The sequence below is a fragment of the Cenococcum geophilum genome, assembly GCF_001692895.1.
Source record: "Cenococcum geophilum 1.58 unplaced genomic scaffold K441scaffold_73, whole genome shotgun sequence".
NCBI lineage: Eukaryota > Fungi > Ascomycota > Dothideomycetes > Gloniales > Gloniaceae > Cenococcum > Cenococcum geophilum.
Window position 1 is genome coordinate 207,900 of NW_027137631.1, and position 22,102 is coordinate 230,001.

A 22,102-nucleotide genomic window follows, 5' to 3' on the forward strand; every position below is an offset into this window, starting at 1 on the left:
AAGGACTAAGCTGGCAGACGCTCAGAAAACTTCTGCCTGTTGTTACGTAGAACAGTCCAAGCAAGCTATCTAGCTCAACCGGGCTGAGAATGGTCCACCTTCTGATGCCGTAACCAATAAACCAAGCCCCCGATGCTTCTAAGTCTCTCATGCATCAGCCTGTCCTTCACAAAAGATGCCCCGACTTACAGACCGCAAGATTATCCCATTGCGAGACACGCCCCCACGCACCACACATCACATACGGCCCGGCTCGATCAACGTATTCTCCGCTCTAAGGGAGGCGCTTGTACAGCATTTCAGTCATGTCCAGTTGAAAGCGCGTGTTGATCATGCACAGTCGTTTTGACCGTATTTTTGCCCGCTTTGGATGTAATTCGGTTTAAATACGGTATGAACTTGGACCATTTAATTGCCAAAGATCAACAGCACTTTTAATCGGACACGGATTAATGCTGTAACAGCGGTGTAATACTAAGGCCACCAAAACAAAAGCCAGCTTGTCCTTTTCGTTGCTTCTGCCGGTAACGACGGATCTGGCAGTGCCTGCAGGCAGCTGTGAAGTTGAGATTTAGAGGAGGAGGCCGAGACCCGCCTGCGCGCCACTGCAGATCAATTCACCGCATAGAATGCGGCGGTCTGTGCTGCGCCGCGCCCGAAACATACATAGCTAAAAGCACTTCGTATTAAGTTCTTCGGATTTCTTTGTGGAAGGCTGGCCGTGAGGAATTTGTCTCTGGTGGATGGGTGCCTTGAATCCAAGCACTCACCGACTGAGTCAACTCGAAATGACTCAAAACTTAGGCAGAATATATTCTCCGGCTGCAATCGTAGCATCGAGCTTTGACTTGATATTAACACTTTGACCAGCAGAACTAGGCATCGTTGCACCCTTCCCATCATGAGGATTGGCAATCCAAAGCTTCTGGCACAGGAAATTGCTCACTTCATTCCCGCAACCGGCCCGCCATGTGCTCACAAGTTTGTCGAGCGCTTGCGAATTTATATCAGTACCTCTCTGCTGTGCTTGTGTGGATAAAAGCCCTTTTGAGCCTCTTGGTTTTATGTGGGGAGCTTCTAAACCGGGGTTCTACCCCTCTTGTGTTTGTGAGTAATCGAGGTCCTGGAATTACCTAGAATTTAGGCTGATTGTAGAGCATAGGGTTCTAGAGGGGAAAGACCAATCCAAGGTTCCCCGGAGGAACTTGCGTGGTTCTCTCAAACACCTGAAGATGTTTTCGAGGATATAGTTGGGACACTGAAAATCGAATGTACACCTCAACGGCGCATGGTTTGGGGAAATTAAGGTTGCAAAAATGCGGCCTGTGAGCCAGTGCTGTGACCAAGGTAACATTATGATAAATTATCAGGATGGTATCTGCGCATACATACTGATGAGAAGAGAATATAGCTATGAATATATCCGGCCTGCGAGTCCCATAAACACCCGAAAAACCTCCGCTTTTTGCCATTTCTTGATGCCGATATCATAATTTCCGTTAAGTTTGTTTCCTCCTTTTTCCGTCATCTGCATGTTTCGAAACCCGTTTATACAGTCTAGAAATATCCCCTAGTCCATCTATGCCAAGAAAAATCAGGATCTGATAGGAATAAAAGTACAGCCCAGCACCATTCTCAGAATTGATATCCTGGATTTTGAAATTTTCTGTGCTAAATTTTAAAAGTAGGTGGTCCTAGTTAGCCCTGTAAGGGCTGTGCTTGCACTGTTTGTTGCATATTCTGCTGCATATTCTGTTGCATATTGGGCCGTTGAGGCCCTGGCGATGCCTTCAGCTGCTGGCCTTTCCATCCAGGAAACAGCCCTTGCAATTTTGTGTATAGCTCTGTAAGTGCAGGAGGAGTAGCAGGTACAGACATTATGGCGGGCCCCGGTGGGATGGCATGTGTAGGTTTATGTGCACGCTCGGCGGTCGTAGCGAGGTAGGAGAGATTGGCCTGGAGGCGGCGCATGCAACTTCAGAGTATACTGTTAGACGGATATGGATATATATAGTGAGTATATATTATAGGGATTTGCTAGTCAATATAAGGTATAGGGACATTTCATGACGTACCGCAATCGGGCAAGAAACAAAAGATACTTACTCGACATATTCTTTAGATGCTGGCTTGATATCGGATTCTTTCTTCCCTTCTTCTTTTGGAGGTATCGGGCCAATATGACCGGCCTTGCCTTGCCCTTGAAGGCTGACTATCTCCTGTAACAGCTCCGAGTTAATTTCCAGTAACAGTGTCACCCTTTCTTTTTCTCTTGCTTGGGCGACTGGCGATACTGGCGACTGAGGGACTGCTTTCATGGAGGACTGCGGTATTGGTTGGGAAATTTGAGGTTGAGTGGTGGGAGGTGCCGCCATTGGGTGCTGTTGGGAGGGCTCGGAGTGCGGTGAGTGCTGGTGGTTTTGGGGGGTAGCATACGGAGAGATGTGGTTGTTGGAGGGGGAGGCAGCCTTGTGGAACTGGTTAAACTTCTGGGCTGCTGAGACAGCAGGAGGGGAGATTGCCTGTGAATATGGCGCGCTGCTATAGGGACTAGACGACTGTTGAACTACTTGTGTATGACTCGTCAGCAATGCTCCTCGCCAGCTCGGCGGGGAAGGTTTCTGCGCTCCGCAAAGAAAGTTTGGGGAGGAAGCGAAGGAGCTGTCCACTCACCTCGCGCCTGGTGAAGTTGGTGCTGCGACAGGTTTGATGGCTGCATCATGGCCCCACTACTGGCAACGACGCTGCCGCCACCCATGCTCGATGCCAGCGGGAAGCCAGCGGCTTGGCCATTGTACTGGAGTAGCTGGGAAGATGGAGGTTGCTGGAACCGGGCCTGTGGGGCAGCGTACAGCGCAGGCTGCTGCTGCGGGGAATGCGCCGGCTGGGCGTGGGCGGCGGGAGCGGAGGCACCTGAGATGGTGGAGAAAGGGGGCTGGGGGTGGTGCTGTTGGGTATTCTGGAGCGGGAGCTGCGAGAAGGTTTGGTAATCCATCGGGCGGACTCAGGTCATTGGGTGCGTCGTGCTGCTAGATTTAGATTGGGGGGCAGATGGGATGGTCAGGTTCAGATGATAAGGTGTAAGAGAGGGGCTTGTGATACTTCGTAGCCATCCCAGTCGAAGCTTGATCAGACCGAATGTGGTGGCGCACTCACGGAAGCGCTGGCGAACCGAATTACACTTTCACCACCATCTCTCTGCAGCACAGAATGTGCGAGGCGGCCTCGACGCCTGTTGGCCGCTGCAATCCTGAATTTCTATAATGGCCAGGACGTCCTCATGAATTGTCCAGATGGCCCTCCCTCTCACTTCCCAATCGAGCAACACCCAGTGCGAGATCTGACTGGATTCGATTACGTGCATCCTTGCATTAATGCGGTAATCACCATGTAACAACGGGCATGAAGAGCAAGGGAGCCGCCGCTCGGTAAGAGCAATCATGGGCAGTAAGAGCAAGGAAACATCTAACCAATAGGAGTGGGACGGCCATCTAGTAATGTGAAGGCTTCTATTGGGGAATATGAGAGGCATAAGAGACGACCTAGCACCAAGAATCCCTAGCGGGCTTGGGCAAAACCAAGAACTACCTTACGAGGCGGTCTTGGTCCTGCTTCGTTGCAAATGGGGGAAATATTAAACCAAGCATTCGGGACTCTTCCGGCAGCAACACCGGACGTTACCTCAAAATGGCAAATACGACTTGGATTGAGCTCTGAGAGAAATGAAGAAACACCGTGAGGAGACCTGAGATTACCGAGGGCAAAGGACCGCCTTCTCAGTTTAGTTGGAGTTCACCACGTCTTAGCATAGTAACTCTTCCGCTAGTGAGTGTTTGAATGTGGCGATGATTGGTTCAGAGGCACTCTTCACTTTGAGTACTGCTAAGGATGGTCAACCCAGAAATTACAAGTTCGCGGTCCCCTTAATGTTTCCCCGGACCGATTCAGCTGGCAGTGATCTTTCGAGTACACAATGCGGCTTGACTGAGTGTACGCATTTCTACGAATACTATCATAGCCGCAAGGGATATTTCGCTGCGCATTCCTTGATCTACGGCTTGGTTGTATCGATTTCGATTTGTTGCCCAGCCAGTTGAAGTCTACCTTTACGCAGATTGTTTCAAATACTTCATAAATGTGAAGATCGATCATGCTCGAAAAATAAAATACGACTCAACGACGACACTAATTTTGTCGCCACCCACATTTAGGCACACCGACCCAAAAAATTCTAATATAACCCGGGCTTTGAAGGGTTTGTGAATTTATGTAGTAGAACCAGTAGAACTTCTCACGTTCCCAAGAATGCTTATATAAGGCTCTAGAATGACGCTGCCCTATCTTGGGTATGCGAAGTAGTATTCCATCAATAGAAGCCACGAGGGATTGGTAAAGCGAGTAGAACCAGGGCGAGAAGAGTACCTTCCATACGAGAAAACAAGAACATATGGTTGTTTCATAGAGGTGCATGGATGAAGATGGTCATCATCCCAAGAAGTGGAGCACAGCAGTACCATAATAATTTCCCGATCAAGGGAATTAGAAGAAAGTTAAAAGCCCGTTACAACAAAACAATGACCTAGTTTTATGCGTCATTGTCGATCGGAAGACCAAAAGATAAAAAGAATGATGACTCTCTCATTGCAAGAGGCCCTAGAGCCTCACTATATACACTACGTAGGTGGCAAAGACTGACGTCGATTTGAAACTGTTACCTCATTACCACTAGATTGACTTGGGTAATAGGTAATAGAAAGGTAATAGAAATAGTATGAAGTCATAAGGTGGTAGGTAATCACCAAAATCCGACCTGGATCAAAGGCCAAACTTCGGGCATACACTCAATTCAATATGGCCCCATGGATGACTTCAAACTCCTAAGACAACTACACAAGTTACTCATCATATATAGCTCCAAAGTACTTCAAACGCTTATCGAAAGCCATTAAATAAACGGCCCCTCCCAGGTACATATCTATCAACGGCGCATGGGATACATGGCGGTTCTTTTATGCCATAAGGCGTTGCATACCCTTAATTCCGTCTCAAAACCGACTGAATGAATCGCCCATGGCTTTATAGGAGATCTTAGTGTGTTTTGGGCTGCTACTCTTGGATAAATAACATCAATCCCTAATTTACATCGTCCTCCATTTCAGAAGCAACCCTACGCCGATCATAAAATACTAGACGTTAATAATACACCGCTCTACCGCTGAAATTTTATACATATTACCACCTCTCACTCTCGAAAGACTTCTTCCTTCGATGGGATCTCATTCCTACGCAGTGCTACAAAATATGCTTCTTTTGATTCCTTATTGCGGTCAGCACCCGCCGCAGCCAGAAGATGAAATGAAACCTACACTCCTAGAGGACTCTGGCTTTTCCCTATGCACCTTCTGGAAAAGCCGTTTCAATTTCTTTTCCAAAGCCTTTTCCTCAGCACCTTGATAAAATTTACAGACAAAATGCCCGCCGGTTCGGAGCGTGTCGAAGCAGAATGTTAAAGCGGCCATGCAGAGATCCTAGGACCCATCAGTTTCTAGGGTATAATTTTGGGGGTTTAGTTAGTGAAAACTCACCATACTCCCCGCATGGTCCCGAAACGCCATGCCGCTCGTGTTCATCATCCTAAAATAAGGGTCACTAACACTTCTTTTATTATATCCGCTTGTCTGCTCCCAGGGTGCGGACATGTCACTCAGCACCACATCAACCACTCTCCCTTGGCTTTCGTCTCTCATACGTCTGCTCATCTTGTGCTCCTGACCCCCTTTCGCTCCACCGCTGGCATCGGCCTCTCTTCCTGACTCCACACTTCCCCCATTCAAATGTGTCCGTCGCTCCAGATCAATATAACCCCTCTCCATTTCTTCCAGCTCATCCTCGGTCAATTGTTCCTCCTCCGCTTCAGCCGAAGATATGACGGTGCGTTTTCGCGGGCGTCCGAGTGTAGGGTCTTGCACGTAGGCTCGGACTTCGGCTTGTACGTCCGGGGAGAGGAAGTTGCCTTGGATAGTAGAAACGCCGCGCGGAGGTTGCGCGGGGATTATGTCGATGCCGATGACTCGGCCGCTAGGAGCGGTGCGGTTGACCGCGACCTTTAAGCAGGGTATTAGTTACGTGGATTGGTGATAATGGCATGACGAAGGACGGGAAAGAGCATCAGACGGACCTGGGACCAGGATCCTGGTGCATAGCCCTGAGTTCAGCTGTTAAATTGTGTTTCTCGATGTTCAAGATTATGGGGTAATACTAGATCCACAACGGTCTGGCCGGGCTTGAACAACCTATGCTTTTCATTGATCTATACTAAGTTTCAGTACTTTTAATCCGTCTTTGCTGGCACGGCAGGAAGGCGTATGACCTCGAGAAGCTTGAAAGCTGCTCGGCTCTTCAAGCCTTGAACCTTTGCTTCCTTTGCAAAGCGATCTCTGCTCTGTCGCGATTTCCATCTCGTAGAGGAAGATGAGGATGCGGTTCTGATTTGGGGCGACTGAGGAGCACGACGTGGGCTAATTGGGGCGCATTTCGAGGCAATGCGGCAAATGCACGTTGGACTGAATGTTAGGCCAAGCAAGACGCTGCCCGTCAGCTGCTGGAATAGGTGACATGACAGCATGAAGGATTAGTGGTTGTCGAACGCGCTGAGCTCCAACTTTTTGCGGATTGAGTAGATAGTGTGGCTGAACACTAACGCATATGTGGCTGTGCTCTTGAGCAATTCTAGCAGGGCTTTTCTCAAACTACAACCGTACATACCAGTCGCTTTTTCAAATAGCATTCCCGTGCCTTGCATACTTACCTTCGGTAGAAGAAATATCCAAGGGAAGTCTTGTTGGGGCGGTTCATTACATCGAGCGCACTGGATCCGGCATGAAGTCATTGTCTTAAGTAAAACCGCCCTCAGTTGTTCTAATCTAACTATAATAGTAATACTAGCTCTTAAGGGCATTAAGTGGAAAGATTCCTGAGCGCATCGCATTCGAATCTACACATATACGGTGTTCGAGAGTTTCACTCTAAAAATATATCCTTGTTTGGCCCGGGCCGTCCTAAGTATCTCTTATCATCTTCAAATTTGTCCACATTTGATCACCACCGGCATATCAAGTCGAGAGCATGGGGGTTATCCGATTTATCCTTGCCTTTGGGCCTCGTCCTCCCCAACCCTTTGCTTCTTTATGGCGTGCTCGTGTTTACCCCGGCCGGCTACTCCAGATTGCGGAGAGGCTCGGTAACCCCACTCGAGATATGGTCGAAGGCATTCCAGATTTCGAGTGGTAGTCTGATATGGAGTGTTTTGTCGGATTGGGCAGGTTCAGCCCTGCGCGGCGCGGAATCTTCCCGGACGACTGTCCGACTGGGGAAGGTTCCATGCAATGCAGGAAGAACCCTGACGGGGATCCCGAGAAGCCTTGGGCCTTACCTAATACCATGGAGCAATATGGTCGTGCCCATACCGGTGAGCAGCGTGTGATTCAGAAAGGGCGCTGGCTCTGCTGATATGACTGCTCAGCCTCGTGATGAGAGAGTCACACAAGATCCCCCTTTGGAAGGCTAAATTCGTGGAATACCGCAGCTGACATTGCGCGAGACTTCGATAGGCTGCAGAAACGATAGTCCTGACCAGCCTTCCCTCCTCTTAAACGACGTGTCCATATGGCGGCTCTGCCACTGGTCGAGTACTGACTGGAAGCCTGCTGTGGCACGGCGGCACACCATAGGCGTGATCGCACACAATGCTGAAACAAACTGTGTGTTCAGGCAGTGTCATGGCACCGTCCGGGCAGTGTTCAGAAGAGCAGCCCCTTGGCTGGAATCGGGAAAGCCGCCTGCGAAAATGCCTCCCAAGCCGAAAGATGTGGCTGTCGCCTGGGCACATATATAGAGCGGAACGGCTGTTGTCTCTCTTGCAAGCCATTGACGCTAATCCCGAAGCGACTCAAATTTATCTCACTGCGCCGACACGAGCCTTTCGCGACATCCCAATCTTCAAACTTGAAAGCTTCACGGATCCACATCACCTCAGCAATTCTTGCCCCGGCACACATTCCTACTCCCAGCAACTCTTTGGATGGCACGAGCACTCATTCATATCACATCCGCCCTCCCTTTCTCTACATTGCACCCCTTTTCCCTGGTGCAAAGATTCCGCGGCTGCAACCCATGATCTTCTACTCCTCTTCCACGCCACACCTGCACTTCCGATAGTCGCAGACTCGCTCAGGCTTTGCATGGCCTCGTGCCCCTGGCATTAGGTTCCGAATCTTGTCGAGCCCGTCACCCACCATGAGCTCTCGCGCCCCGTCGGAGCGCTCCGAAGACAGCCCTGCGCCTATCCCCAAAATGACGGCTTTCAAGTCTCTACCCGCAGAACACGGCAATGTACGCTCGTGAACACAAAGGATACTCCAGATATGGCTTGACTGACTTCTTCCTCTTCAGCCAGGAACCCTTACACCACCCGGAGATTCGGGCCTCGAACGATTTAAAGAAATTGTCGCCCAACCAGTACTCGCCTCCTTCATAGCCGGTGGCGTGGCTGGTGCTGTATCACGAACAGTAGTATCTCCGTTAGAACGATTGAAGATCCTGTTTCAGGTGCAAAGTGTGGGGCGAAATGAATACAAAATGTCGGTTCACAAGGCGTTGGCGAAAATGTGGAGGGAAGAGGGTTGGAGAGGCTTCATGGCTGGGAATGGCACCAATTGCATACGGATCGTTCCCTATTCAGCTGTACAGTTTAGCGCATATAATGTTTACAAGCGAGTGAGTGAACAAATTTCGTCTGATCTCTGTACTAAATTTCCGAGAGCAATTGCGCTCAGGTTAATTTTCACCCGTGGAGAAACTTTGGACTGACAATTATAAACAGTTCTTTGAAGACTTTCCTGGCTCAGGGTTAAGCCCCTACCAACGTCTTATCTGTGGAGGTCTCGCCGGAATCACCTCTGTCACTTTCACATATCCCCTTGACATTGTCCGCACTCGGTTATCGATACAATCCGCATCTTTCCATGGTCTCAGTAAGAAAGCAGGGGAAAAACTACCTGGCATGTGGGGCACATTGATTGCAATGTATAAGAATGAAGGAGGCTTCTTCGCTCTGTATCGAGGCATTATCCCCACTGTCGCTGGTGTTGCACCATACGTCGGGCTCAATTTCATGGTTTACGAGACCATGCGCACCTACTTCACACCCGAAGGGCAGAAGGATCCTAGCGCATTCGGCAAGCTGGCTGCTGGAGCAGTATCCGGCGCTGTTGCGCAGACGTGCACATATCCATTGTAAGTATCGTCCCATTTTGGATATGGCCGGACTACAGCTTACACATTTGTTCCAGTGACGTATTACGGCGAAGGTTCCAGATCAACACCATGTCCGGAATGAGCTATCAGTATAGCAGCATCTTAGACGCAGTCCGAGTGATCGTTAAAACCGAGGGCATCAGAGGCTTATACAAAGGCATTGTCCCCAATCTTCTCAAAGTCGCGCCCAGCATGGCCAGCAGCTGGCTCAGCTTTGAATTAACACGAGACTTCGTAATGGGCAAAAGGCGAACCGGCTATCTATGATCAACCACCCCCTTCGCAGCCTCCATCTAATTCTACCTCCCAAAAAACTACGCCGGCTGTTAGGTTTCTAGACCTGCATCTCAATCGGCTCCTCCAACCCTGTTGAATAGGCTCCCTGCACCCTCTGTATACTCAAACCTTTCCTTTGTCGTGAACATTCTGCATTCGGGCTAGGCTGGGGGACAAGGCATTGGATCATGGAAAATTCCCCCTTTATATGAATAAGCGTTGGCGTTGATATACTATCGTCTATTTTTTTTTCCTATGGCATTTCGCAACCCTGAAACTAGGGTTTGTTGGTTAGAGGCTGCGGTGGATAGAAAGCAATATTGGTTTCCCTGTCCTCGAGTATCGGTAGCCCCGTATGAAATTAACGTGTTTAAAGTGTCATGCGTGGGTACTACTCTCTTTTCAATCTTATACAATATCCGAATAGGCTGGTGATAGGAGTCCATTATGCAAAGCCGTCTTCTTTTAGTATCCAGCAAGCAAAATTGGTGACCAAGTTGGGAATATCTCACGGGACATGGCGGCGTTAGATGGTGTTTGCCCAGACGCTCTCGTCAGCCACGTAAGCCTCCTGCTTACAATTTTTTTCTTTTTTTTCTTTCTCTTTCCTTTTTCGTGCGTTTGGAACTGCATAAATTAGTCCAGGCGCTTCACGCGACGATTGCTGGCTGCCCTGTTTTCCGTCACGATGACGCGTTCGAGGTGTTTTCTACAAAAATCTGGAATCAGGATACGAAGATCCGGGCGGGCAGAATGTCAGCGTGAATCGGTCTAGCGAGCCACGCTTGCCGTGACTTCGTGCTGGTGCTGCCGGAAGGGGGATCAGATAGAAGCAAAGGAGAAGTTGTTAATCAGGTGGAGCGCCCTCAGCCGTAGCTCTACTCCGCATCCTCCCACCAGTTATGGCAGTCCCTAAGGTATGAGGCACGTTAAGAATAGTGAGGAAAACAGTATTATTAGAGTATTCGTTAGCTACGTATATCTCGACAGGAAACAAAGCGAGTGACAAAGAACGCCAAAGGGTATCATGACCGTTTGAAAGAAACGCAAATGAGGCCCCCGCATCCCATCCATCCATCCATCCATTCGTTCGTTCATGTGCTTTTGAACCCGTGAAAACAGAAGTAGAAATACAAGGAGATGATGTCCAGAAGAAGAAAAAGTGGTCGCAGTTGCCACCGACTTGCTAGCCTGTCTTTAGCTGTAGATTTTATGTTTTACATGTTCTCAATAATGCCGGCGTTGATCGCACTCTGGAATCCCATGTTGCCGTGGCCGTACTCTGATTCCGCGCCCTCGGGCTTATACTTGTACTGGCTTGGACCTTCGCCAGCGGAGTCTGCTTGTGCCATCGCTGATTGCACTGTCTGGTTCTGTGCCGGCAAGAAGATAACCTTGGAGTTGGCGGATTTGGCCATAGCTTGCATAGCTTCGAGATACCTTGAAGAATGTTAGTCATGATTTGAACGGAGTATTCGCTGGAAAAAGAGTTACTCACCTAATTTGCATAGCCGGAGCAGACGAAAGAATGTCGGCGGCCTGGCGCATCAACTTCGCGCTCTCGACCTCGGCGCGCGCGGCGATGACCTTGGCCTCTCCCGTCCGCTTGGATTGCGCGGCCATCGACAGCGAATCCTGGAGCTCCTGGCTGAAGATGATGTCCTTAACAAGCATAGACTCAACCTCCACACCCCAGCCGGCTGCGGTTTCCTCAATTATTTCCCGGATCGATTCCGCGATTTCCTCCCGGCGTTCAATCACATCCTGGAGCACGCGAGCGCCAATGACATGGCGCAGGGTGGTTTGGGTGCGCTCAACGAGAGCTTGGCGGATATTGCTGATGCCGAAGGCCGCCCTGTGTGGAGAAGTGATGCGATAGTAGATCACGGAAGTAAGATGCAGGGAGACGTTGTCTTTTGTCATGCAGACTTGCTTGGGGACTTCTATAGTCGCGCATTAGCAATTATAACATCTGCAAGATCACCAAACCTCAAATAGCTGCAATTCGAAAGTTCGGAGGGTTTAGAAATACATACCGACAATCTGAATCTTGACATCAACCTGGATCAAGCTCTCGGAGAGCGGGTTGACCTTGACAAGACCTGGGTCGACTGCGCGAGCGAATCGTCCAAATTTTGTAACTAGACCGACATTTCCCTGGCTGACGGGCTTGTACGGGTTCGGGCACACGATACAGCATGGAATCGCGCCCAAAGTACCGATGCAGGTTCCAAGCGCATTGATCATAGAGCCATACCAGCCGTGGGTTTCGGCGTCCGCATCGTCAGGCTTGATGACGCGTGCGTACGACGGCTGGAGATCCTCGCGGCGGGGCGGCTGGACTTTGACAATGGGCTCATCTACGCGCTTGCGCGATGACCCGCCGTTCAAGTCGCCAATAGGTGCTTTTCCGTTATCGCTCATTTCGATATTTGAGTTGCGAGCAGAAGTTTGGGCGAGAATACTGCGTGTGGAAGACACTGTGGCAGTAAATGGGGGGGAAGCAGGTTAAGATGTAATGACAAGAGCGGCAGAATGTGATATCAAACTCTGTGGTGATGTGTGAGACAGAGGCGGTTTGAAGGAGTGTCTCTGACCTTTTATGAGTGGGGAAGCTCAACCACTTAGGCAAGGGCAGGTTGTTAGCGCGGCAGCCTAGCGCAAGGTTCAGAAGCTTAGCATCAATCAAACGTTGGGGCTGTGCAAAGGCAATGCTACGATGAGGCCACGAGAACTGCCCCAATAACGGCGTCTGCTGCAGCGCGATTATCTCCCTTAGTGAAGGAATCGAGCAGTGCCTGTGTGATAGTACAGCAGCGGAGGATCGCGATCCTAGCGGCTAATTGTGACGGCGATGAAGGCAATCCTGAAGGCGAAGTTGATGTTCTCTATGATATTCTGATGCTTTGAAGCTTGATGGTCTCGTGCTGGGCCGGCAAGCAAGCGGCCAAACCCCTCAGCAAACTCAAAGAAATTGCTCACACCACGTGGAAGCAGTATATTGCCTCCAACCACGGCTAATCCGGCAGACGATACGAACTTATCAAATACCTTCCTAACACTCCCGAGCGATCGTCCATTGATGATGTCTAGATGCTGCGTACGTAAGCACAAGGCAGACTCGCACTTGTTCTCAGCACTGAGGCAGCTCCTACGGATATTATCTGGCCTCAAAATTTACCACTTCAGCAGGGCGCTGAGCTATGAGGAGGCTTCTAATTGTATTTCCACGAAGGATTTTCCGAGCCTTAGTTTTTCCTATCTAGGGACTTGCATGCTAGTTGGACGAGGCTGAGGAAAGACAATCTGTCGTTTTCGCATTCCAGGCGAAGTTGATAATCCAAGGCTGATTTTCAAGGTCTAGACTAAGGCCCAACTTCAAGTGCCGTATTATTCCTCTTCTTCCAACCATTACTGTCATCTAGTTCGTATTGAGGCCAGCAAATCACCGTTCCATCTCCTGAAAAAGTGCCTCGTAACCTTCCTTATCGTCTATTTCCTTCTCTGTCGTCCCGCTGCGCCCTCTCCATGCGCTTGCACTACATCAAGGATTGTTCGTACCGACGCAGCCGAATATGTGCGTCAAAAACATGCATTCGATGAAAGGTTATCTAGTAGCATCTCTGTGTTTCACCGCGTCAAATAAATTTTGTTTGCTTCATTCTTTATTCGATGGGATAGTGTAGGGAGAATAGCTCGGATTTCACCCGTCCGACTTCAGAGGTTTCACGGTCCTTTGTTTTCCTTGCTTGGTTGCGGGAGCCGTGAAACCTACTGGCCTAGATCACATGAGGGTAATTCGGACTCCGTTGACGCGGGATAAGACAGAAATTTGCTGGAGGCTGTGTCTGTCGTGCTGAGCTGCTGCTCCTTGCTGAGGGCATAATGATTGGGGGCTTGTGATATCGAGACCCCTGATTGAGCAGATTGTATGCCGTTTCCCATTCCCAGTCTCCTTTTTCGCCACGGGATCCTCAACGCTCCTTCACTTAGTACCATCAAAAGCGACTCAACCTGGGGCACGGATTGCACTGAGTAAATACGGGTCATGACGCGGTATCACGCTGGTAACCCTGTTATGTTTCCTGTCATGTGGGACAGGGCTATCCGCTCTATGGCGTGAGAAGGGCTGTGCTTTCTACAGTACTCAATGCTAATATCGTAGAGAACCCCGATGCAGTTGCAAACAAGCTGTTTCCTCTATTTAATATTTCGAGAAAGGCTCGATAGCTATGAACCTACCTGGGAAATTTCCATTGAAGTCACAAGCGCATTGAATTTTTCATACGAACCGAGTCATCGACAGTAGAAGCACAAAGGAGTCTTTTAACACTAACACATTGCGAGAAGCACCGAGACTGAGTAGCATTATTCTAACATCTCCCTTTGGTCCATCTTCTACGGCACCCAAGAAATTTCTCTCAGCCAATTACTCTCGTCGCTATTCTCGAATACTACAATCTGTTCAACCTCTATCCTCTCTACCGAGCGAATGCCTACAAGGAGGACAGACCTCTCCAGTTTGCGACCTTGCCATTGGTACAGCAGGTCGATAGCAATGCATATCATATATCACCAAATTAACTGGCATGTAATATAAGGAACGGCAGGTCCACCAGAACAATCGAAAACCCTATTTCCACTGAGAGGTGTACAAAGGCGTCTGGATTCATTCCATTAACGCACTGCTACGCATTGCGAGAAAGTGTGTGTTTGTGTGTATATGGCTTATATCTATTGTTTATTTCCAAGATTAAGACACAAAGAAATAATATGAAAAGGGGCGAATACTGGCAAAACTCTCTTGGGTTTTGACATATGTGAGTTGAAGCAGCCTCCAATTCCATCACTGCAGTTATGACTTACCACGACAATTTACTTAACCCTACTATTACCAATATACTGCTTTTTGATCTTCTCATGCAGCGTCGTTAATTCAGTTCATTCTGGGCTCCGTTTTCCTACTCCGTCTCACCGGTCCATAGCTAAGCCACATGACCAACCGGTTTTGGCAAGCCGGATAGGCTGATTCTCAGGGATGGATTAACTAATCGGCGATTGGGAGTTAGGACCGGGCTAGACCTTTACTATGAGAACGGTTGCATTGTGGACATATATTTTACCTGTTGTCCCTCGTTTTTGTAATCTTTCTGAAGCATCAACCGTGTCCAAGACTCGTTCCGTGGACGTTTTATGTTCAAACAAAATTAAAGGTCCTATTCTCCAAACACTCTTGTGTTTCTATTAGCTCCTAATCATTCTTAACCACGGATATGCAATTTCCGGATGATGAGGCTCTCAGTAAGGAAAAGCAGAGGATCTGTATAACCTGCAAGAAAATATTTGTTGGAAAGGCCGATCGGGGCCCGGTAGAGGGGACATACTGGCACCATCAAAGCTTTTATTCCTTTAGTGCAGCTCGGAAAAACTGTAGACTTTGCTTTGAGTTGTGGGATGAATGGCAACGACAATCTTTGCCAACTCACCAGGACATATTCATTCTTTGTGTGGCCGGTACAGAGGTTGACTCTCGCCCGAATCAAACAATAAACATCGTACAATTCGAATTATACAGCATATTTTCGATCCCTATCGAGAAGGATCAATATCTCTACAATCAATTAGGAATATCAAAACCGCGACTTATGCAGCATAATGGTGCGCAGTATGTTCAGGCTTTCATCATTTGCTTTGAGTTGAAGAAGCTGGCTGGTAAGTAACGCAAGCACGCTCTCCCTGCCCAGCTAACCCAGCGACATAGGTCTTCCAATACCTCGAGGACCAGCTGAAATCGGCTATCACTCAAAGGACTATCCAACTCGTAAGCTGGCTCTTGGCTGGTATGATAATTGCAAGAAGAACCACACACAGTGCAATGCTGGCAGCGTCTATGGCACCTCAACCTTACTTCCAGAACGAATACTTGACATTGGTAAAAAGGGGGAGAAATTCATTCGCCTCCATCTTCGTGATGAAGGCCATATCAGGCATGCTCCATATGCAACAGTAAGCTATTGTTGGGGGGGCGCAGCACCAATGAAACTCACCGCGGATACCTTTGCAAACCTTGTCTCTGGTATTCCACCTAGTAGCCTACCAAAAACTTTCCGAAACGCTATTGCCCTTGTTCGAGAGTTCGGAATCCGATATCTCTGGATCGACTCTTTGTGCGTTCTCCAAGACTCATTAGAAGACTGGCAACAGCAGGGCGACGTGATGGGCCAAATATATAAATCATGCGCCCTTTGCCTAGCTGCAACTTCATCCACGAGTTGCAATGGTGGCTTGTTCTTCGAGAGGGATCCGTATCTTCTCCAACCAGTACATGTTCTCGGTCGATGGCCATTCTACGATGCATCGCGGCCGCTGGAGTGGTATACCTGTTTCGTGCAGGCACCATACTCCAATAATATCATGTTAGCACCTTTAAACAGTCGCGGGTGGGTACTTCAAGAGCGACTTCTGGCTCCGAGGCTTCTCCACTGTACTGAAAAGGAGCTCATCTGGGAATGTAATGAAATTATAGCTTCCGAGACATTCCCTGTTGGGATTCAGGCTGGTTTGGATCTTAGTCCAACTGAGAGGCTCGTCCCACTTCTGCGTTCTATGACCGAGGAGAAGCGCCAAGACTACGCGTATAACACCTGGATGAGGATAGTGAAAGAGTACTCTAGATGCATTTTTACCAAAGAAAATGATATACTAATTGCTCTTTCCGGCATCGCCCAGGAATGGCAAATGGCGCTTGGTGACGTTTATCTGGCAGGCCTTTGGAAGAAAACTCTACATGTTGGATTACTCTGGTATACGGTGTACGGCCACGACAAAGATATGACTCCGTTAGTCCCCCGGCGGCCAACCCTGTGGCGTGCTCCTACGTGGAGCTGGGCTTCTATTAATGGTCAAGTTCAATGGAGCAGAGATCTAGACCCTCAACTTCGTCCAAATGCCGAACGGGTCAACATTCCTTTATTTGAGCTACTCCAGGGACAAATCACTACCAGTGAGTTCAACATTACGGGGCAAGTGTACTCAGCGTTCATTAAAATACGGGGTTTCTTACTGCAAGCCTCCGTGGACTTCAACCATGAGTGGTTTCCAGGAAATACTATGAACTTCAACAGCAAACATGGGATAAACACGCAGAGAATACGGTTCCAGGTTGGTGGTCTAGTGTATAGAGGCGTGCTCCACCTGGATGACCTTGAAACGTTGGGGTGTCTCGAGAAATGCCCTGATTTTCAGGTTACATGTCTACCACTTCTCCTCCTGCGATCATCCCAGCCCTCATTGGAACCTAACCTTCGAACAGATAAACTAACCATCGAAGGCCTAGTACTGGACTTACCAAGCAGCCACGAGCTAAACAAATACGAGCGAATTGGCCATTTCAAAGCATCACCTGTGGATGAGTCTCCGTTTCATGGAACTGAGATCCCAGATCGCTCGCCGTGGGAAGACTGTAGCCAGGATTTGGATTTCGGGCCCCGTGTTGAGCTAACCCTCATATAGGGCTTAGAGCGAGGCGGTAAATTGCTTGTACAACAGGAATATCAGAGGTTTTGGGATACACACGACGTCTGATACGTTCCCGACCAATTATAACAGCGTTTGCACCAGGTGAGCAAAGCAGTGTTGAACTCTTATGAGGTGCTCTACTTATTTTCCCAGTAGATGATTGCCTCATTGGCGTTCACTTGGGCCACCAACTCGGCCTCACAACTCTACCTTCCGTATAACGACAATGACTTGAGTATAGAGGTGTTGAGTTATAGCTACTTGAATGACGAGCCATATTGGAAAGAGGTAGACACAGCGGCTCCTTATTTGCAAGAGCACGAACGGATATCTATCCGACTCCTATTAAGCTCGGGACATTAAGTCCGCATAAGCACATTTATATAAACATGCGCGGTTATTCTTAGCGATCTGATAAAGAAACCATATCCAATGCTATCCGTGGGCTCCTTAGTAACATTAACGAGCATATAGTACCAAGACGCTATTTATCCCCCCCGTTAGTTAGCTAACTTATTATAGAATAAATTATTATAATATATAGAATTAAATTAATCTTTTGCTATAAACTATCTTTATATATTAGTACTAACTATTTAAAACCTAAGTTCCGAAAACTATTTTATAAGCCCTCTATCTATCTTTAACTTTACCCCTCTACGCCTTTAAATATGTATTATACTTAGCATTACTAAATAGTGGCACTATTAACTTAGGCGTTACTATACTTATAATAACCGTAATATTAACCCTATTTAGCCCGCTAAACGTATCCATAAACTCTATCTTATTATACTTCTTAATTAATAGCGCGAGATTAAATACTAGCCCCTCTATATAACCGTCTTATTACCTATAGCTTTAACGTTATTAAATTGGATTATATACACCGTTAGCGCGCTAGTAAAGGCCTTAGTATTAACGCCGCAGGTATAATAGATAGATTTTAGCGAGAAGGTATTAGTAAAGAGGCTTAAAAGTAATATAGCCGAGCTATAAAGTATAAGGTAAGGATATAGATAGGGAGTCTAATAATAGAACAATAGGGTATATTATATATATAGAGACAAATCCTTAAGGGAAAAGGAGGAGTCTGTATGTAAGGTAGGAAGGGTTTTCCCTAAGTATATATAGCGCACGTGCCTTACGGGCAAGTTACCCCTAGGTTGCCTTAGGGTCGCCTATACCTTATAGCTATATAACTATCTACTTAAGTTTTACCTAATAATGCCCCCCCCCTTTAAAAAGGGTTGTCCCTAATCCTTTATATACTTAAGCCTTAATAAAACCCTATAAAAAACCTTAGTAAGGAAAAAATTTAGAGGAGAAAGAGCGTCTTAATTTTGTATATAGAGAGATAGGTAGTATATATACGCGGCGCGAAGATGTTAAGGAACTTCAACCAGCGGTTAAAGTTATTTAATTAGTTAAATTTACCTTATTAAGACTCCCCTATATTTAACTAAGCTAATAGCAATTTTATATACCCGGTATAGAAAATCCTAATTAGTCTATTTAATAGGTAGAGCTAGTAAAGCTTAATACCGTTACCTAAATTTAGTAGATTAGAAATATTCTAAAAGTTTACTTATATAGGTAGGTCGCTAGTACCTTACAGGTTAATTGTAGGTTATTTATATATAGCTAGATTTATAAATAGTAAGGCTATATACCTATTAAATCCGCCGCTAACCCTGCTTTAGCCTTACGCTATACTAGCGTAGCACTATATATACTGTGACGGCGCTAGAGCGCGTCACCTAGTTAGGGGTTCGCGTAAGACTTGGAATGTGTATATAGACGTCGCCTCACCACCTTCTCTTGCTCCTTAGCTTAATATCTTCGTAATACAGCATTCGTTCGCTTCATCTTGCAAGCATTTATTCAAGTCTCTGTCGAGACATTTGTTCAATGGTTCGAGCCGTCACATATACTTTGCGGGTAGGTTATAGGTTACTTATATATAGCTAGATTTAGGACAGTAAGGCTATATACTTATTAAATCTACTACTAACCTATACTTTAGCCTTATGCGTTATCTATATAGTATATATATAGAATAGTATAAGTTATTAGTATAGGTTACTACTAGCGGGTTACTAATAGGTTATAAACCCTAGTTAAATAAACCTTAGTTATAAATAGGCCTATTCTCTAATATATAAATAATCTACTTAGCTAGTATAGAGTAACGGACTAGGTTTAGAAAGGGTGCTTTTTAAATTAAGCTTTATTACTAGTATACGCTATAGCCTTACCTATAAGTTACTAGCATCGCTAAGTTACGTTAGAGTGTAGCTTATATAGGATATTAATAAATTAAAACTTCACCCCATATATACGCCGCAGTTTTTATAGTAATTATTACTTATTTTTTGGTCCCTTAGAATATCTTCTACTTCGCTTTAATATAGGTTATATTTTAATAGCAGCGCTTACTTTTCGCCTGCGCTTTAGCTATAAGGCTAGGGCACTCCACTTACAGTACTTATTTAGTAGTTATTAACAATTCTTAAGTTCTATCTTATATTTCTATTTATTATACTTATTTAGCCATCCTAGCTATTTAATAAGGTACTATAGTTATTTAGCACAATCTTAGTAGGTAATAATTTCTTTTACTTCCTAGCTGCCTTTTTTAAGCTCTTTTACTGCTAGGGGTTAAAACCTAGGGCGTAACCTATAAGGCTTTAGTAAGGAGATATAAAAGACTAGGTAGAGCCGTACTATAGTAGGTAGAAGCTCTAGCTTATATACTTACTACCCTATACGCTTTAGGATTTAAAACGGTCCTATAAACTTATTATTAAGCTTTTTATAAGGACGTTTTATGCGGATATTCTTAGAAGAAAGTAGGACTTATTTACTAACGGCGAAATGCTTAGCCAGATAGTGACGATTATAGTATTTTACCTAAAGCTATTAGGCGTATATTATTAACGCTGCCGCTGCCTTATATATAAGGTGTAGGTATTATAGATACGTCTCTATAAGTTTAATATTTGTTAATTTAAACCCCTCCCTATCTTACTAGACGTCTTAAACGCCTTCTAAGACTTTATTTAGGACATTTAGTAGCTAGCTATAGGTAAGCTTAATAGGGGAACGCTTTATTATAGTATGGACCTTAGAGTTATAGGTAAAGGCTACTTCTTTAAGTAGGGAGGTATAATTAAACTATTCCTAGTTTGTAAATATATATAGGTATACCTTAAGCTCCTAGTTCTAACGCTCTGTCTAACTATCTATCTATAGGTAAAATGCGGTACTAAGTTTACGTTAAACGCGGAGATAGTAGTATATAGTGCTCTAGTACTTGCTTATAAAACACCTAATATTTAATTAGCAGCCCGCCTATATAACGCGCCGTTTAAACGTATCTATAACCACGTTAACGGCATTAAGAGTAAGATATAGAGGCCTAGTAGTAATAAGATGCTTAATTAATACTAGGAGGCTATACTCCTATCCTATATTAATTAAATAGACCGCTTTAGAGTTGGCGCGCTATTCCACTAAGTCTATAATTACGCGCAGTGTATCCTTAAGCTCTATGTGCCTAACGGCACCAAACTACCTACTCTTAGACGTAACTAGACTAAGAGATTTCTTAAATAAAACCTAATAGTGTATAAGGTTAAGCAGAAGCCTATAAAGGTTAATTAAGCTACTATAAACAATCCTATCGCAATATAGAAATAGTATACTTTGTATAGAAATATAAAGGAGTAATAGGGTATTCTACTATGCGATAAATACAACTTTAACGAGTCTGGATTTCGTATTAGAATTAGTGGCAGCTAGTAGATAATTACGCGTATATTAGATACTAAGAGGATACACTTAGCCAGTAAGATAAATCGCAATTTCGTGTTAGTATTAGAGGCTATATCTAGTAATAGAGTTATACTTACTCTAGAAGTTATTATTAAGGGCCAATAAATTATATATTAATACCTTAATAATATAAGTATACCTAGCAACTATATACTAGGCGCTTAAATTAAAGGCTATTTAAATAACAACCTTACGTTTAATTAGATTTAGCACTTTAATAAGCAAAGCGCTGCTCGATAGGTAGGTGCGCATTAGCTGCTATTACTAGATGGTTATAGTTTACACCTTATAAAGGAATTTGTAGAATATTATAAGGAGAAGAATATCTATTTATTAGCTATTCCGCCCCATATAAGCCACTTTCTATAACCACTTAATATTATTCTCTTCTAACCGTTTAAGCACTACTATAGACTAGCAATTAAGATGGCTGTGTAAATAGGCTGCACAAACTTTAACACTATTGAATTTCTCTACGCTCTGCACTAAATTTGTATAGCTATATTTAAATCCTTATCTATCCTATTAGGATAGACAAAGACTGGCCTTATTCTATATAATCCTAAAGTTATATTAACTAAATTACGACATTAAATAGCTATAGTGCGTCCATCTACGCCACTACCTATAATACTATAACCACTGCGGCCACGACCTATAGTGCTATAAATACCTAATATACCGCGTAGCTTGCAGATAATAATAAACTGGGTTCGTAGCTTTATTATTAGGCAGCCTAATAGGGTAAGGAATCCTTTATTAATGCTTTGCAAGAGCGCTAAGAAGAATACTATACTTTACTTATTAGTAGAAGAGGACCTATATTTAATATAGATAGCGGTATACGCCTACGTAAAGCGTTAAAAGACCGACCAACGGGTTATTTAAAGGGGAGGCTTAATATCTACAGTAGATAGACGGCTTAAAGTATTATAATAAGTTTAAAAGGAAGTAGAGAAGGTAGGTAGGGCGGCTATATATACGGTAAAGAAGTAGGTAAAGGAGGACGCTATATAATATATAGAGGCCTTAGACTCGTAATATTTGGTAGTATTATAGCTAGGCTATTACTTAAGGTGCTTTACTAAGGATTTCTATATAATATGTAGCCTACGTAGAAATCTACGGCTTTAAAATTATATAGTGGGGCTCGTAT

General features: G+C 45.6%; 7 protein-coding genes across 7 annotated transcripts; 4 read left to right on the forward strand and 3 right to left on the reverse strand.

Annotated features, from left to right (window-relative positions):
* Positions 1-866: 866 nt before the first annotated feature.
* K441DRAFT_669561 (uncharacterized protein) lies at positions 867-1,337 on the forward strand. The gene is made up of 2 exons (XM_067650160.1): positions 867-1,107; positions 1,163-1,337. Exons 1-2 carry the CDS (start codon positions 970-972, stop codon positions 1,304-1,306), a joined length of 282 nt encoding a protein of 93 aa, XP_067497640.1. The 5' UTR covers positions 867-969; the 3' UTR covers positions 1,307-1,337.
* K441DRAFT_669562 (uncharacterized protein) lies at positions 1,318-2,785 on the reverse strand. The gene is made up of 3 exons (XM_067650161.1): positions 2,674-2,785; positions 2,107-2,566; positions 1,318-1,975 (listed from the first exon to the last, which is right to left on the reverse strand). Exons 1-3 carry the CDS (start codon positions 2,756-2,758, stop codon positions 1,699-1,701), a joined length of 822 nt encoding a protein of 273 aa, XP_067497641.1. The 5' UTR covers positions 2,759-2,785; the 3' UTR covers positions 1,318-1,698.
* Positions 2,786-5,054: 2,269 nt separating this feature from the next.
* K441DRAFT_647220 (FtsJ-domain-containing protein) lies at positions 5,055-6,850 on the reverse strand. The gene is made up of 6 exons (XM_067646847.1): positions 6,371-6,850; positions 6,260-6,310; positions 6,179-6,205; positions 5,586-6,104; positions 5,367-5,528; positions 5,055-5,317 (listed from the first exon to the last, which is right to left on the reverse strand). The coding sequence occupies exons 1-6, from the start codon at positions 6,623-6,625 to the stop codon at positions 5,243-5,245; spliced, it is 1,089 nt and encodes a 362-aa protein (XP_067497642.1). The 5' UTR covers positions 6,626-6,850; the 3' UTR covers positions 5,055-5,242.
* Positions 6,851-7,593: 743 nt separating this feature from the next.
* Positions 7,594-8,400, forward strand: K441DRAFT_327162 (uncharacterized protein). The gene has a single exon (XM_067641203.1). It carries the CDS (start codon positions 7,746-7,748, stop codon positions 8,262-8,264), a length of 519 nt encoding a protein of 172 aa, XP_067497643.1. The 5' UTR covers positions 7,594-7,745; the 3' UTR covers positions 8,265-8,400.
* Positions 7,931-9,623, forward strand: K441DRAFT_669564 (mitochondrial carrier protein-like protein). Its single transcript, XM_067650162.1, has 4 exons — positions 7,931-8,391; positions 8,452-8,775; positions 8,939-9,294; positions 9,351-9,623. Exons 1-4 carry the CDS (start codon positions 8,296-8,298, stop codon positions 9,580-9,582), a joined length of 1,008 nt encoding a protein of 335 aa, XP_067497644.1. The 5' UTR covers positions 7,931-8,295; the 3' UTR covers positions 9,583-9,623.
* Positions 9,624-10,448: 825 nt separating this feature from the next.
* Positions 10,449-12,507, reverse strand: K441DRAFT_669566 (uncharacterized protein). The gene is made up of 3 exons (XM_067650163.1): positions 11,628-12,507; positions 11,090-11,534; positions 10,449-11,031 (listed from the first exon to the last, which is right to left on the reverse strand). The coding sequence occupies exons 1-3, from the start codon at positions 12,013-12,015 to the stop codon at positions 10,809-10,811; spliced, it is 1,056 nt and encodes a 351-aa protein (XP_067497645.1). The 5' UTR covers positions 12,016-12,507; the 3' UTR covers positions 10,449-10,808.
* A 2,901-nt stretch (positions 12,508-15,408) lies between these two features.
* K441DRAFT_432914 (HET-domain-containing protein) lies at positions 15,409-16,521 on the forward strand (the record flags this gene model as incomplete). Its single annotated transcript, XM_067641647.1, has 1 exon — positions 15,409-16,521. A coding segment is annotated over one exon (1,113 nt), but the record flags the coding sequence as incomplete, so codon positions are not given.
* Positions 16,522-22,102: the final 5,581 nt, after the last annotated feature.